The following is a 16,571-nucleotide window of genomic DNA, read 5'->3' on the forward strand; positions in this document are numbered from 1 at the left end:
AAAAGGTGTTCTTTGTCCTATTCTTATTCTAACTTTTGTGTAAGGTTGAAATTATTTTCAAGTAAAAAGTTAAAACCAGAAGAAAATTTACCTGTTTTATTTTTCATTTCCGGTGTTTTGAGGAAGGGTGGAGGGAGTCTGGAGAAAGAATGAGTTGCCCGGTGTGACAGGCAGGACTGAAGACTTGCCACCGCGCTCGGTCTGCCCTCCACCGAGAGGCACGCCAGTTCTCTTCCTAACTTTCAGTTGCCCCAGCCAACCCCAGTGGCTTCCAAGGCAGCCCACCTGCACTCAGTGGGTTTCCCACCACCTTCTTGTGGGTCTTCAGGTTGTTTAACAGGGAGGACTCTAGTAGGTGCAAACGCCTCTAACCAGAGCCCCTAAGTGGGTCACTCCAGAGTTCCTCTCCCCTTGACCTCTCCACTTGGAGTATGCCCACCCCGAAAGGGGTGGAGGGGGGAGGGGAGGGAGCGCAGGATCGGTGGAAAGGAGAGGCGTGGAGAGTGGGGGGGGGGGAGGGGGTGGGGAGCGCGGCGGTTGTGGTGCGTGGCGGCGAGGGGATCGCGGGGAGGGGAGAACCAGAGAGAGGCTAGCGTGGTGGGTGGGCATAGGGAGGTGCGGGGCGTGGGGCTGAGATTAGGGGAGCGCAAGGGGAGGGGGAGTGGTGGAGAGGCGGGGGGCCAGGGGCGGAGCGGGGAGAGCTGGGCGGGGACCCGGGGCCGCGGGGGGCGGAGCAGCGGGCGCGGGGCGCCGCGGGAGAGGCTGACCGGGACGAGGCGGCAGCGCGCGGACCTCGGGAGCCCGGGAGCCGGCCGGGGAGCCGCGTCGCTGCGGACGGGCGGCCCGGCCCATGTCGGTGCAGCCGAGCCGGGATGAGGGCTCCCGCGCTGCTGCTGCCCGCACTGCTGACCTGCTGCGGCTGGCTGCTCGCCCCGGTGAGTGCGCCCCCGGCCGCCGCCCGCACTGCACCGCGCGCCGCGCCGTCCCTCCTCGGAAGGGAGCGCTCCCCGCGCCGCGCCGCGCTGCGCTGCGCTCCCGAGTCCGGGCGCGTGGCTGGTCTGGGGGAGCCGGGCTGGTCCAGGGTCCCCACTTTCCTCCCGGGCTCCGGCGAGGGAACAGGGCCGCCGGGGAGCTCTGGACCCTCCGCAGCGGAGCGCGAAGAGCCGAGCTCCCGCCCGGCTGGGTTTGAGACCCTGGGGCTGGGAAGATGCGTTTGCCCCCCAACCCTCCGCACTGCTCTGGTTTTGTTCGGAACGGGGTCCAGTTTCTTGCTCGACGCTCTTTAAAGCGGAGGTTTCGGGACGCCTCCTCCCGCAGGCTGTGACCCGCGAGGCCGGTTCGCGGGCCCTGCAACCCCGGGTCGGGGACAGGACTGCCGTCACCTGTGCAGATTTCGCGTTTCAGAGGGAACTGGAGTTTGCTTTGTCGTTAAACACTTCCCCTAGTACACAGTCCTAGTCTTGTTACTGTTTTTTGTTTGTTTGATGTGTGCGTTAGGGAGACGGTGTGGCTGAAGAAAGTTTCCTTTCGGAAATGCTCTGCTTTGCTATTCTTTATCATCATTTAAGAGCACGGGAGGAAATGCTGTGCTGAACAGAAGTTTGTTACTTGAGTGCACGTATGGGTTATCGAATTCCCAAGAATTCTTCCTTTTATTTGAAGACCCTTGCGAAAGCTGTGAGCCTGTTCCCTGCTTTCCTGCCTCAGGCTGGAGACAGTGTTGGCCTGTGTGTGTTTACACGCATTTTACATCACGGCCAAATCACTGCCTGTACTGACTCATACCCCCTCTTAAGGTTGTGCGGCCAAGGATGGAGCTATTTAGGGAAGATTGTAATTGCTGAGGGTGCTTGCCTGTTAGGAGGGCATGAAGCTAGCCCACCCTCACCATCGCCAAACTCCCTTGTCTAGCAGGAAAGCCCACAGGTCTTCCTCCCTGAGAATGTAGTGAGAATGTGAACCTCCATCTTAATTTCAATGCTTTGAAAGAGCTGATTGTTGAAAGTACCAGGAATTGTTATGGTTAATGCCGCTTTAATTTCTGGGCTGTCCCAAAATATGTCAGAACCGTGCATATTCCAAGAATGTCAGGTATTATGGAGTCTTTTGATACCTTAAAAAATCCATTTTCCTTTTAAGTCAATGTGATTTCCCTAATTCTAAAATTTAACCCATTAAAAAGTGAAAAATACAGCCTGCTTGAAACCAGGAGTTTGTACAGTGGAGCTGTCCAGTTATGAACTAGGGAAACAAACAAGCAAACAAACAAGCTTCAGATTTTTTTTTAAATGAGGGTAAATGTAGCAAAAGTATCCAGCATTAAGCTCCTTCTCTTCATTCTGTTAGGAAGTTTTATTCCTGGTGAGAATTGTGATGGAGCCATTTCAGCAGCAGAGGAAGTACACACAGACGGCCATAGTGTGTACAAGAGTGACTTTCTTTAGTAAAAATAAAACTTTGTTCGGACATGAGGGTGAGGGGCACAGCTTCCGCCTGCAGGGTCAGCACTTGTTGGGGTGGGAGGTGGTGATGAAAACAGAGACCAGAGAATATTATCTCTAAGACCGAGACCGTGTGTGGCTTTGCCTTTCACACATGGGAACGGGCAACATTAATCATGTTGTGCCACACCTTAGTTCCCGTGACAGATCCCGGCGTGAGGACTCTCCCCTGGGCCTCTTGCTACTTACCCCTGGCCTTTTTGAAAAGCTCCTCACACCAAATTTTAAAGTTCAGTTTTGAATGCAGCCTGCAGCCTCTAAAAATAAAGTTATCCTATTAGGGCTTTGCAGCGAGTACAGAGGCTGGCCTTGGATGGAGCACACTGGCGTCTGGGGCTGTGTGCAGCCATTAAGAATGGGATTGCAAGTAAACATGTGTTTACTTTGATTAAATCAAGGACTATGAAATGGAGGGCTCGAATATTGAAAGATTATTGGATTAAAGACCTCTATGCCGCCAAATTAGTACCAACAACAGACAATGTACTACGTTAGTTTGTCTTCCTGCTCAGAAAACATATTCTATCAGATTTTAGATTTATTTAATAATTCCTTTACAAAGTAAATAGTGAAGCTTTTTTAAAATAACCATTCCAAAATATGAAGGTAACTGCTTTTAAGTGACTGTTATGTTGGAAGCAGTTTAGAACTGTGAGTTTTGGGGATCTTTTATGTAAAACGTTTGCTTGACTTTCTTCTTATAGTGGAATTTTCAGTTATTTCTGTTTCTTTTCACCTTGTCCAGGTGTACAGCATTCACCCGGAATGCCGATTTCATCTGGAAATACAGGAGGAGGAAACAAGATGTGCAGAGCTTCTAAGGAGTCAACCAGAAAACCACAAAGGTGAGGGGGATGCGTGTGAGTGCAGCTGTGCCCAGGACGCTTGAGCTGACGTGCAGGTAGCTTGCACCTCACTCAGAAAATTCATGTTTTCAGATCACCTGTGTCTTAGCAGGAAAAAGTCTGCAGTGTTTTTTAATGAACTGCTGGCAAAACTCATAGCTTTGTGAGTAATGGGCAGCCTGGTAGTGGGGGGTGGGGGGAGGGTGGTTTACAGACATCTGCTGTGGCAGTGGGGGAGGGGGAGGGGAGGGGGAGGGGAGGGGGGGTAAAAGAAAGCCTCATCGTCAACAGCAATAGTTTCTATGGTTTGAGGTGGCAGCAACAGTTACTGAAGTAACTTAATGGGTGTTGTTACGCTTTGCAAACGCAACTCTGTTTTCCATGGCACAGGTATTTAATCTGATTTCTTGCGTTTTAAATTCTTAGTTACATCACAGATAATTTTGATCTGTTAAGAACAGTGAAAATTTATCAGAAATCAAACAGGAAAATGAGACTTTTGTCTTCCCAGAGAACAGACCTATTATGAGTACAGTGAACTTGCTGGTTTTATTTCTCCAGGTCCCAGAAGCAATGCTGGGACAGCGTGCACTCACCAGAGCACTGACGCATGTCTGTAAATTCTGAGGGTTCTGGGACAACACCCAGATTATAAACAGTAGCAAAAGCCTTTTGTCCTTCAGCTTTTCTTTCTCTGTTCTGTGTCATTATTTTGTTCTCTTCAAGAAAAAAAATTAAAATCAAAGTACAACCATGTGTGAAAAGTCTGGTGTCCTGCAGAGGACCTCAGGTGGGAAGCCACCGTCGTGGGCATTGTCCTAGACGGGTGCTGCCCAGTAGAGGCAGGCTGCAAGCCTCACAGGTGATCTTGAGTTTTCTAGGAGCCACATTAAAATAAGTGAAAAAGTGTGATTTTAGCAGTGTATTGTATTTATCGAAATACATACAAATCGTTAGCATTTCGACTTAAAGCCAAGGTAAAATATTGAAGAGAAATTTTACTTTTTTGAATACTACATCTCGGAAACCCAGTGTGCATTTTACACCTACAACGCATCACAACTTGGACCACGTGTCTCGAGTACTCATGCATAGCCGGCGGCTATGGGGCTGGACAGTGTGGCTATAGACTGGCACTAAAACAAGTATCCCATGCATCTTCCTGTCCCCCCTGGAGCTGCCCCCTCCTCAGATGAAAATGAGGACTCTGAGCCCAGGGTTCCTTCCAGCCTTCAAGATCTGTGCCTCTGCAGTGCACACGTGGTCCTGAGGCCACACCTTCCAGGAGGTCTGGCTGAGCTCTGTCCAGCGGAAGGTGGTGAGGTGCTCAGCTCCACCACAGACGTGGGTGAGGGTCCACCCTGCAAAGCCACATGTGATATTAGCCGCCTCCACGGGTAGAGGAGGCCTGAGTTCTGCTGGCTGTGGCCTCACGACAAGACAGGTGTCCCAGCCACTGAGGTCGGTTCCCTTCAGTGACAGTTAAGATACGGGAAAATGAAATGCTGAGAGGAGACAGGCTGAGAGCTTCAGAAGCATCTGGTGCGCGGCAGAGAAGCCAGGTCCCGTGGGCACAGCCTGCAGCGCCTCCATGGTCCACCACGTGTGCAGGGAGGGCGGGTGCCGTCCACCAGCCCCGCAGCAGGTGGCCCTCGGCTTGTTGGGAGACTCCTGGGAAGGAGCCCTGCACCCACCCCGTTACTCGGCAGTCAAGCTGTCTGGCCCTGAAGCTGCCCACAAACAGCGTCCACTCAGGTGAACAGAAGCATTTCCCTCCTGTGAGGGGTCCCCAGCACTGAGGGGTGGGCACTTGCAGCTCCAGTTTCCCTCTGACCCCTGTGCCCTCTGGGGACACCTCCTGGGACACGCAGGTGCTCCCGGAATGGAAGTGGGGAGAGCTGTACCGCCGACACACTGCGAGGCAGACGGGATTGCAGTTTTCCTTCTGCCGATGAGCTCTCTGCCGACAGCCTGCCCCCCCACCTCGCATTTTAGGGAAAACCTCCTACAACACTGTCTTACTGTTTTGATTTCCCATATTCATCTAGTATGTTTCCTTAACAAAGAGAAAACTGGCAGGGCCGACGGCAGGGAGCATTTAGCTTTCAAAACTTGGAGTCTGGCTGTGACTTTCCCTCAGGGGAGATGGCCTCACGGTTGGTCAGAGGTGACCGGACAGCGGACAGGGCACCTGCAAATTTGTGTCAGTGACTCTCCTTGACAGATGCTGCTCCAGAGAAGTGGGCGGGTCCAGGCGGCTGGCTCTGTCCGTTGTGAAACAGGGTGTGTGAGCCTCAGTCAGGTCTCCAGTAAAGAGATTCCTCATCGTTGGCTGGCTCACGCAGGGGGAGTGTGGCCTTAATTAGCTCGAAACAACCTCCTTCCCGTTTTGCGGTTCCAAAGGCGCAGGCCTGCCCTGGTGCCTGGCCAGCCGCTCACCAGTGTGAGCTGTGGCCACACGGCAGCTGTCGTCACTACCTGGCTGGTTACTGTGGGAAATGCAGGCGCCAGGTCAGCCAGGTGTCTGTTTTCACACATCAGAAATGCAGCCTTTATGCAAAATATCCCAATTCTTAGAAGTTTGCAACTAGTACTCTTAAAAAACAGGCCCTGCAGGAGCCAGGCAGACCTGCGTGGACGCCGCCCGAGCTGCCAGGCTGCTCTGCGGGTGGCTGGGCCAGCCCGGCCCGCTGGAGCGGTGTCAGGACATTTAAAGCGCTCATTATGGTCCCCTCGCCAGCTCTCCTGCCTCGATTTGGGTTTGAGGAGCTTGGCACCCGCTTGATCAGAAAGGACACGCTGTTTCAGGTCAAGGGCTTGAAGTGTCTGCCCGTGTGGAGTGCGGCGAGAGGTGTGGCTGTTCTTCAGGGACGAGTGTCAGCCCTGGAGAGTCTTACCCTGACGACTCTTGTGTTAGTATCAGCTCCACAGCAAACACACCTGCCCGGGTCCTTTTCCTTCTGCCTCACAGAGGGGCCTGCTGACACCAGCTGCCTTTGAGGGGCGGGGGGGACAAGGGACAAGGGACGGCCGCCTGAGCCCGGCCACCGACAGTTTCTGTAGACAGAGGCAGCATGTGCGCTAAATGTCCGTTTATTTTTCTTGCTCTTTGAAGTATGCATGGCTCAAACACAGGGGTATAAGTAGTTGTGAGGTAGGAGAACAAAGACACTGCAGATGCGACAGACTGGGAGCCGGTGAAGGTGTTCCGACTGGAGGGGTGACGGGGGTCCAGCGTCAAGAGTGCACGTTTGCTTCATGGAACTGAGGTGACATGAGATGCTGGGGGTCTGTGGGAGCTGCTCTTAAATTCTGTAGGATCAAGAAACTGGTGTGAAAGCACCAGGAGTGAGGGGAAAAAACAGTTTTCGGTTCTCGTGAGGTCTGCTGTGTGTAAGTCTAACAAGGAATTCTTTCCATCACGTGTTGAATCTGAAACAAATGCAGACAAACAAACCACATAAATCTAGACAAAAACCAATTTCAAGTCTGAACTCCTTTAAAGGATTCACTTTGTAAAAAAGAAAAGTTTGGGAGGTGTTTAGAACTCTGTGACTTAATATTGATTCATTGCTGAGACTAACTGAACCCTGCCAACAGGGCGCTCCAAGGCTGCGGATGCCTGAAAATGCAGCCAAAGGCAGCGCTACCCCCACGGGCCTCGAGCCAGGTCTCGGCTCTGCCCGGGGCTCCTGCCGCTGACTTTGCATCCTCTTTGCCTGGGTCAGAGTGGGCGTGGCCTGGATTTCAGAGGGGCAGAGGCGGGACCACTGTTTCCTTGATACTCTGCAAGCTACACCACACCTTAAGGTGCATTGCTGAGGTGGGTCTGACAGCCAGCGTTAGCTTAGGACCAGGGCCGCAGGAGGTGCTAAGCTGGAAAACTTACTTTCCTTTGATGTTTTGTAAACGAAGAACACTGGACTAGTTTTGATCCACTTGTCAGGAGCTGATGGGTTTGGATTTTGCCCCCTTCAAGTCATGGATGTCTGCAGAAGGCAGCAGACCAGGTCAGAGAAGATCAGCAGAGTGGCCCCTGCTCCTGCAGAGCAGGCAGTGAGGGCCCCCGTCCCCACTCCTGTGGGCTCCCTTCAGCCCGAGTCCCACTGGGCTAGGACACACTGAAGTAAAATTTTGTGTTTAGACTCAAAGAAGGAATCCTGAGCACGAAGTCAGTTCCTGGTGCAAGAGGGGCGTCAGCACATCAGTTCCTGGTGCAGGAGGGGCATCGGCACTTTGAATCCACGGGGTGCCCTCGGCGTCCCCAGGAGGAGGAGCTGCACCTGCCCCTCTGTGGAGTCACAGGTGTGGCTTCGTAGTGGGTTCGCTGCTGCTGATCCGGCCCTAGTCGCTCCCTGTCCTCCTCTCCGGGGCAGGCCGAGTCTGGTGCTGGTGACCCCGACACACAGCTGGCCGTTGCTGACGGTCTCCTCCCCCGTGTGCGCCTCTCCCTGTCCACGTCCCCCACGTCCTGGGGACGTCCCGTCGCTCTGTCTGCTGGTGGGGCTGGTTCTGCAGCCACTGCTCCATCTCGAGATGAGCCTGGCGGGTCCACCTCAGCCTGAGGTGGTGTGATTTACTGCGGGACCACCTGGTGTGATTTACTGTGGGACCACCTGTGAGGAGACGGCACAGGGGCCCCTGCGGCTCTGGAGGCTCGTGCACCCGGGCGGGCTTCGCAAGCGGCTTCCCAGGCCTGGGCCTCACCGCTCTTTAGGGAGCCACAGCTGGTCCTGGGCTGCAGCCCCGTGGGCACGTGGCAGTGCTGCCATGATGCAGGTGGGGTGGAGCCCGTCCCCCCGCGGGTTCCTGGGGTCGTGGGTTGTGTCAATTGCTGGGGCTGATTGCAGCCCTTCCTGGACACCTTGGAGAGTTGCACTCGTTCAGTTACGAGGTTTTGCAGAGTGTTTGGGGTCAAGCACGAGTTCCAGTGGGTGTCTCAGAACCCTGGTAGCCAGGCCTGCTTTTGAGGGGCTGCCCTGGATCTTGGAGTGAGTAAAATGTCACTCTGGTGTGTTGGCTGTTCTGTCACTGATTTTTCCAGCATGTTTTTGTTTTTATTGAGTACATACCAGGCTGGAAGGGGTGATGAGAAATTGAATGGACATGTCATCCTCTCTCATCCAGAATCAAGGCCCCAGTGGAGGTGCATGGGGATGAGCAGGGGTGACAGGGCCCCAAATCAAAGGACAGCAGGGTTTCCAAGGGGAAACCAGAGGATCTGAACACGCGGTAACGTCGGTCTACTAGGAAGCAGAAACTGACAGTGATTGAAAGTGTCTGAGGACTTACTTATCCTTGCTCGGAGATGAGGCAGGAAAGAGGTGAGTGGGAGACCACGGAGAAGAATGGAAGCGCTTTTGTCGTAAGCTAGTCGGCGATGAGGACTTTGGGTGCTTATTACAAACTTGCTCCGTGTCTGGGTTCTGTTCGGTGACCTGGGTCCTGGTTTCCATGTTTGTCCTGTGCTCGGGCCTGGGATGGGTTCACTCCACCCCGTTGCCCTGTTCCACCTGCACTGACTGCTGTGCCCCCACCAGGCCGAGCCCCCAGCTTCCCCGTCCTTTGCACTCAGCGTTGCTTCCACCATGATGGTGAATACACGCCCTCTTTATTCTAGGAAGGGGGCCGTCTTGGGGCCCCTCAGCCTCTTGGCTCCAAGGCGTCTGCCCAGGGACCCTCCTTCTGGGCCTGTGACCCAGGAGCAGATGTGCAGACCCCCTGCAGCATCCAGGGCAGAGCAAAGGCATGGAGAGGCCATGCAGGGTCCACCCTCAGGACAGGAGCGGGAGGCGTCCATGCAGCAGGCACAGAGGGCCCAGGCTCAGTGCTGGAAGGTGATCTCCAGCCACCCCAGCGAGATGAGGCAGTCACACACAGAAATGTGAGAGGACTTCTGAGATTCTCGTCCAGGTTGGTGTCAGGGCCTAGCTCCCTGGACCCCTAGTCAAACACTCGTCACAAATCTGAATTTGGCATCTTAGAGGCAGGAGTGCTTCAGACAAGGGTTTTCTTCCTCTCCAAAGTCTGCTTCCAAGGGGAGGGGCCTCCTCTGAACCCCCACGTGGACTGCCCTGGTTGTCTGACCTCATATCCACTTAAGCCTCCTCGTTGAATAAGGGTTTTCACCGTTTGCTCACTTTGTGAAGTCAGCCCTTCTCTCCTACACCTGCAGTGAGGTTTGGGGGCAGGACCTGGATCTGGGGAGTCTGCCTTAATTTCATAGCCTTCAGCTCCCTCATGCACCCCCGATTCCCTGTGTACACACAAGGACCACACGGCAACCGTGGTCCACCTGCAGGAGGAGACCACACAGGACAGGACGTTGAGTCAGGGCCCCACGCAGCCCCCAGGTCCGCACCCCTCGCCTCACTGACTGCAAACAGCCTGGGCGGTGCGCCAGCCACCCGAGAGCTGACCTCTTCTCCCTCTCAGGGAGGGGTTACTGCCGCCGGTCGGGGACTTGTGACTTCTTAGCTGCTCCTTCCTTCTCTGCAGGAAAAGGACTGAGGCCTGTTTGAGTGGACACTGAGGGTGAGGCCAGGCTGCCTGGCTGCTCACAGGGCCCGAGTGATGAGAACAACACTGTCCCCCAGCGAGCACTGTCACTCTGCTCCTGTGTGACCCTGTGTGTGACCCCAAAACCAAATGTTCAGAGGGTGGAGAGGGAGGTTTCCAGCCGGGGCCAGTGCTGGCTCTATTCCGGAGCCTGGAGGTGGTGGAGCTGGACGTGCAGGTGGTAGGGCACACGCTGGGCACACGGAGCAGCTTCTTCAGTGGCGAGGGGCTAGGAACTCAGACGCCAGGGGGCACGTGGAGGAGGGAAAGCAGAGTGGACCCACATCTGGAGTCGGGCCAAGGAGCCGCTGAGGATTCTGAGACGTGGGGCGTCTGGGCTGAGCTGTGCTCGGGAAGGTTCGTGAAGCAGACACTTCTGAGAGGATTTGGAGGGCCCTGGAAGGGGGAAGCTCACAGAGTGAGGGACATTCCAGGTGGGAGATGCTGTGGGCATCCCCCATGGAAGGTGAGGGAGTCGTTACACAGGCTGGGGAGCAACAGCCAGGCTGCAGGGAGATGGGGGCTGGGGAGGTCCCGTGGCCGCACATGGGGTGAGCTACTACAGAGATGCAGGAGAAAGAGGGGGAACAGGGGATCTGGGACCCAGGAAAGCACCTTGGAGGGGAGGACTGTGGAGCCTGGGCTGTGGCAGAAGGAGGGGCCTGAGGAGGCTGCAGGTCCTGGAGGCAGGAGGAATGACCAAGCACAGACCCCAGGGGTTTGTCCTGGAAGGAAGAGGAGCGGAGGAGGGCAGGGTGAGGATAGAGAGGACAGAGCACTGAGGGACCCGAGGCTCAAGGACCCCCAGGAGGCTCAGCTCTCGGAGGCTGGGGCCACAGAGGTCAGTAGACTGTGACCCGGGCACTGACCTGCGGACATGCCAGGGGCCCCAGGCAGCTGTGCGCACTGTCCTCTCGTCCTGCAGAACTTGCATGTGGCCTGGGAGGGACTCCTGTGTGAGGCCGGTCTCAGCAGGGATGTTGCCCTTGGGGTCATGCTCAGCTGTGCTGGGAGGATGGTTTGTCATAACACTGGTAGACGGATGTCTTGGAACCATCCCGGGAAGTCGCCCAACCCTGCTCATAAATCCACAGGAGATGATCCCGGGAATAACATGGCTGAGTTCCCCGCGCCCTCACCACCGCTTGTCAGCTGGAGTCCAGCCTCCCCTGCAGGACATGCTTGGCTTTGCCAGCCTGGGAGCTCGTGTGACACCAGCAGTGTCCAGGTGGTCACAGACATCTCAGGGAAGGTTTGGGGATTTGTACAAAAGACATGGGCACACAGTTCGGCCTCCCATCCGTTTCCCATTGCGGGCCCCCCTAGGGTCTCCCATGGGCCCACATCTGCGCTCTGGGAGGGGAGGCCGGAAAGTGCTGGTCTTGTCGAGGAGGAATGTGCGGTCAGTTCTCGGTCAGCCCTGCTGCCAGGACCCCAGCCGCAGGCATGGATTCGCTCAGCTCAGTTTGGAGGACGTTCTGATGTTTGGGGTTTATTGGATTCAGCAGATCTTTTAAGCAGGTTCATACTGGATTTCTCTATGTTTCTTTGGAAAATGCTTTTGTTTGGTTAACAGCTTTGGTTAGTTCTGGAGTTTGAGTCTTAGTTTAATGTTAGTTCGCATCCCAGAATATGAAATGGAATCTGCCTGAACCAAAATTAAACTCGGCCACTTCTGTATTCAGAATTCCAGAGTGGTCCCATTTCAAGGCGCCATCCAGTGGCACTGCCCCCCCCCCCGCCAGATGGTAATTCCCTGGCCTGAGTTCACAGCTCACCTCCAGGCCACCGGGATGACGATATTGTTGCACCCCAATTAGCCAGACTATGGTGGTATCTGGAGTGGACTGAAGAGTGAGCCCCCTACAGCGTTCCTCGTCGCGCTCTGCAGACATTTGCAGCGGAGCTCTCGTTGGGCCTGGGTCTGCTCCTCCGTAGAGCCCGGACCCTCAAGCAGGTGGCCCTGGACCACGGTCCACACCTGCTTGGCTGCTTCTCTCTGGGACCGACCTGCTGTGTGGACTCGTTACAAGCTGGGTGTTGCAGAGCCAGCCCCAAGTGGCCCCTCTGTTGGTGTGCGAACCTGCTGTGTTCACGCTGCAGGAAGACCCGTGGTGCCCAGCCTCCGGGCCCAGGCAGCTCCCGAGAGCAGCCTTGGGACCAGGGGAAGAAATGTGCTGAGGAAAGGAACACTCACCCCTGCAGGGTTTAAGAGGATGTGGCTGCAGCCTGTGCAAAAGCAGTGGAGTCACGAAGAGAGTGCAGCTCATGGACGACAACTGTGCCATCTCTGTCCCCACAGGCGGTGGGGCTGTCGTCACGCCCTGAGCTTGTCCTCGTAGGTTGTCTCTCGAGTCATTCCTTCAGCTCCAGATGGCAGCAAGCCCTCCCCGCACGTGCCACCTCAGCTGCCCTGACTGCCTCTGAGAAGAGCTCATCCCCACAGAGGCTCTGTAAGTTCCAGTGGGTTAGCGCTTGGGTGTTTCCCTCAGAAGGCTCCTTTCCGCTCCCCTTCTGCCAGTACTGCTTACTGCCAGCGTTCCTGACTGCAGCATTTCCCAAAAGGCACTGGGCAGGGCACCACCCCCAGCTGAGCGGCTGCATGGACGTGGCTGTCTCCTCGTCTCACGGAAAGTATTTCAAGAAGAAAAGATGCAAATGCACCCTCAGACCAACAGAGGACTCCTCCATTCGGTAGAATTTGACCATCACTGTCAGTGTTCAGGTGGGCTGGACTCTGTAGGACTCAGAGGAGCAGGATACTTGCAACTGGACCCTGGACAGGCAGCATCACAGATGCCCAAAGACCAGCTCCAGGGCCAAGGGAGGCACTGATGGGAAGTGTGGCCAGTGTTTCGGGGCCTCCAGATCCAGCAGAGGGCTCCAGCGATCACATCACTGTCCTCCAGGCAGGGGTCTGGCCCCGCTCACCATCACACACATCCCGCAGGAGCCTTGCTCAGGTGCAGGCTGAGACAGTCCTGGGCGAGGGCAGGACAGCAGTGCTGTCTGTGCCCGCTCGGGGGCAGCCTCCACCGCTCAGCCGCACACACCCGCATCGGGGAACGGGCCCGGGGGGTCCTTCCTGTGCTGCGTGGCCCAGTGCCCTCCTCCACCAGGTACCCGCTTGTCTGGTGTGCCCTTTGCTTGTGGCCACGGTGGCCAGCGCCCGAGGCCTGAGCTGGGCAGCCTTCCCTCCTGGGGGCCCTGGGGCCACCTCCCTCCTGCCCGGGGCCAGGACTCCACGTTGTGTCCCGCTGTTCCAGGGCGGGATATACCTCTGCAGTTCAAGGAATTGTGGCTTCTGGGTGCGATGTTAGCAGTTTTCCAACAGAAAGGCCGCTCCTTTCTCTGATTGAAAATCTATATAATCAGATGTTGGAAGGGAGTTAGGGGCCACACCCAGGTCGCCGGCCTCCCACACTTGCCATGGCAGCTTGCACAGGACACGTTCCGTGGCCCATCTCCACGTAGCCGTCCTCACCCTGTGGGCACCTCAGCCTGAGCCTCCCCAAGTGAGGACCTTTCGGAGTGTGTCTCGGTGTTCCCTTCCGGGGTTGAAGTCTTCAGGCCCCGTATCTCCTCCACACTGCAGTTTGGATGCGAGGACTTCCTTCGACTTGGGTGAGGCTCTTTGGGAGGAGTGCGTGCAGGTGACGTGTGTGCTGTCCTGCCCACACACCACCCTGGTGGCCCCTTAGTGCTGTTTGTCACTTGGTTAAAAAGTGACCTGCAGAATCCTGAATACAAAGTTCTTTTTTACGCTTTGCAGTTGGCAGGTAATCTGTGAGGCTGCGGGCACTGTGTGAGCTCTGGTGAAGCAGCCCCCCCGCTTCTTGGTTTTAGCACCTTGTGATGGGTCGTGCTTGAAGCAGCCAGACCTCAGGCACCCAGAATGCCAACGTTTTCGTCTAACCATTCTGTAGGTATTTATTAGTTAGCGTTCTCCGTGAGGAAGAGCTTGTCCTCGTCATTTGGAAAAGGACTAGATTTCCTTCCAGAGGACAGGATGAAAGTTCGGACACTTCGGGGCTCCTGTCAAGTGTTTGACAGGTGGTGCTCCGGTCGGGCATTTCTTCATCGCCTCCTGCTTGCATCACAGATAAAGTGGTGGTTGGAATATTGGTAGCCGTTAAAAGCGATGGCCCACTACATGAGCAGCAGGAGAAGACACGAGTGGTGTGTTGCTAGGTGAGAAGGGAAGACATCAGTGCACAGAACACCCTGTTTTTGTAAAAAGAGCACATGTAACGTCTGTGTGCACATAGTGTAGGGCCCGTGTGTGTGGTGCCCTCAGGCCCAGCTACACACTGGAACCCTAGGAATCGATCTAAACATTGAGAAACGCTGTCCAGGGGAGTTAAACCAGAACCCAGCAGGGCCCAGGTGGGTTTTGTGGGAAGGACCCAGGCTGTGTTCCGGGCACGCCCGGCCACTGTCCCCGGCCACGGCTCCGCCCAGCTCCGGGACTGCAGCCAGGGCTGGGGGTGGCGCTGCCTCGCCCTCTGACGGCGTCCCTCTGAGCGGGCACACGCAGTGCTGCCCAGCAGAGCCCCGGCCTCCTCCTTGGTCAGTCAGGCGGCCCTTGGGGACTCTGCTATTCTGGCCTCAGCAGATTCTGTACGAGGAGTGACCAGGGGACAGAAGTGCTGTTTTTCTGTTTCTCTTGAGCAAGGTTAAAAAGTCAGAAAGCAGATAAAAGCCGCTGTGGGGGAGGGACTTGGACGTGGGGGTGCGTCCACCGTGGGCTGCAGGGCCAGCCAAGCTGAGCCGTTACCACCCTTCCTCCTGCCGCTAAGTAGCAGCGGCTTTCCGGGTGTCTCGCCCTCTCCCCTTCCGCCTGCTTCAAGTTAGAGCTGCTGGACTCAGCCCTCCGCCCAGCTGGGGACAGGAGCCAGGGGGGAGGCAAGGGGGCTCCTGCTCTCCCGCCTCGCTCTCACTGCATCAGACCGTTGGTTCTCCCCTGTGCACTGAGACGGGCGTGGCTGACTCCACTTTGCAGAAACTCCTGGAAACAAGGAAAAGGTGTCCCGTGGAGCCTCCATCACAACCAGGCAACTGGAAGTCCGCTAGACTGGACCTGCCCCGGCTTCCTTGGGGTCCCGGCTGCTGCCACAAAAGGCAGAGGTAGTGGGATCGCGAGAGTGCCCGGGACTGCAGCTCAGAGGGGAGCGTTGCTGCCTGTAGGGTCTTTGTCAGCCCCGTCCAGGGCCTGTGGGGGGCGCCGGTGAGCAGGACGGCTCTGCTGGGCATCTCCGCAGGGTCTGATTCTGGAAGAAGCTCTGCTTCATGTGACTTTAAACTTAAAATAAAATAGGGTTTTGGACGGAAGAAGTTACCAGCAGCATTAGCTGTTGTCTGGCCTCGCACCGTAGTGCCAGAAGCAGCTTTACTTCTCGCCTCCCTGCCCCTGCAGCCGCTTCCCCGGCTCCATCTGGCGCCCGGTGGTTGGGAGGGTTAGCCCTCTGACGCTGGTCCGCTGCCCTCTCCTCTGCTGTCAGGCCTGGCTCTTGGTGGCCATGGGGGAACCCCATCACCCTGTGCGTGGGCACCGTGGCTCCATCTCCAGAGTCAGCCCACCGGGACTCCCTCGGCTGTCCCAGCACTGTGCTCTCTCTGCAAGTTGCTGTTGAGGGGCCTGGAGTTCTCTCAGGGTAGAAATGGGGCGCCCAGGACCCTCACCCGGAGAGGGGGGGCGGACATGCAGGCCAGGGTCACAGCCTCACCCGAAACTCAACCCCTGGTGTTTGCTGTGTGCATGGTCACAGGGCCGTCCCCTTGTCCACGCGTGTACGCGGGCAGGGGATTTATCTCCATCACATTTGAGGTTAAGGAGGAACCTAGACTCGGACACTTGCCTCTGCCTCTGTGTCCAGTGCTTTCATCATGACGCACCTTGAACGTGGAAGGCTGCAGTGGTGGGAGCACATCCACAGGTCCCGTGAGGTCAGCGAGGCCAGAGGGACGGTGGCCTTTAGGCGGGGGTTCTGGCCCCAGTCTCCCTCTTCATCCCGGAATGAGTGTCTTTGCTCCGGGCACCTGTGAGGGGAAGTGCAGTGTCTGTAAAAGCTCTGTCAGAGATGAAGTCGTGAGACTCATGTGGTTTCCTTGAAAATTAATCAATGTTTATATCATTGAGACAATGAGAAAATAAACCCATCTAGGACTCAGAACTACACGTGTGCCATCATCTGTGAGAGCACGACTTGCCTGGGGACATTGGGGAGAGAAAGTCGGTTTTTCAGGTGTAAGGGGTTAGTTTCCTCTCCGTTATGATATATTCCTCCCCACTGCCAGGACCTCCCCCCCGAGCCGGGGTGAATCCCAGCTGTCTCCTCAAAGCCCTGCCCTCCGGGGCCCGTATTTCCAGAGTGTTGATCGGAGCCCGTTTGGACAGCAGCCCTTCCTAAACTCTCATCGATGTCTGAGTACATCCCCTTGACGGTGCCAGGAAGTTTAAGGAGGCTGAAGGCTGCACCGTTCGTAGGACTGGTTCTTCTGAATCGCTTGGTCTAGAATGTTGTTTTCAAGAGACCAAACCGCCCTCCCAGGAACTTAGGAGGCACCGTTGGTTTACGTTGGGCCCCTGCGTTGTCTTTTCCCGTGAAACTTGGGGGGTTTGTGGAGGCGCCGGTCCAGGGCCCTGGTGAGGTCTCCCGCCACCCGT

General features: G+C 56.2%; 1 protein-coding gene across 1 annotated transcript in view; it reads left to right on the forward strand.

The window, feature by feature from the left end:
* Positions 1-772: 772 nt before the first annotated feature.
* VIPR2 (vasoactive intestinal peptide receptor 2) overlaps positions 773-16,571 on the forward strand; it is a 64,039-nt gene continuing 48,240 nt past the window's right edge. Inside the window, exons 1-2 of the mRNA XM_064487135.1 lie at positions 773-935; positions 3,247-3,346. Coding sequence (XP_064343205.1) covers positions 873-935; positions 3,247-3,346 — 163 coding nt within the window. The 5' untranslated portion in view covers positions 773-872. The remainder of the gene's footprint in view (positions 936-3,246; positions 3,347-16,571) is intronic.

The sequence above is a fragment of the Camelus dromedarius genome, chromosome 7 (genome assembly GCF_036321535.1).
Source record: "Camelus dromedarius isolate mCamDro1 chromosome 7, mCamDro1.pat, whole genome shotgun sequence".
Classification (NCBI taxonomy): domain Eukaryota; kingdom Metazoa; phylum Chordata; class Mammalia; order Artiodactyla; family Camelidae; genus Camelus; species Camelus dromedarius.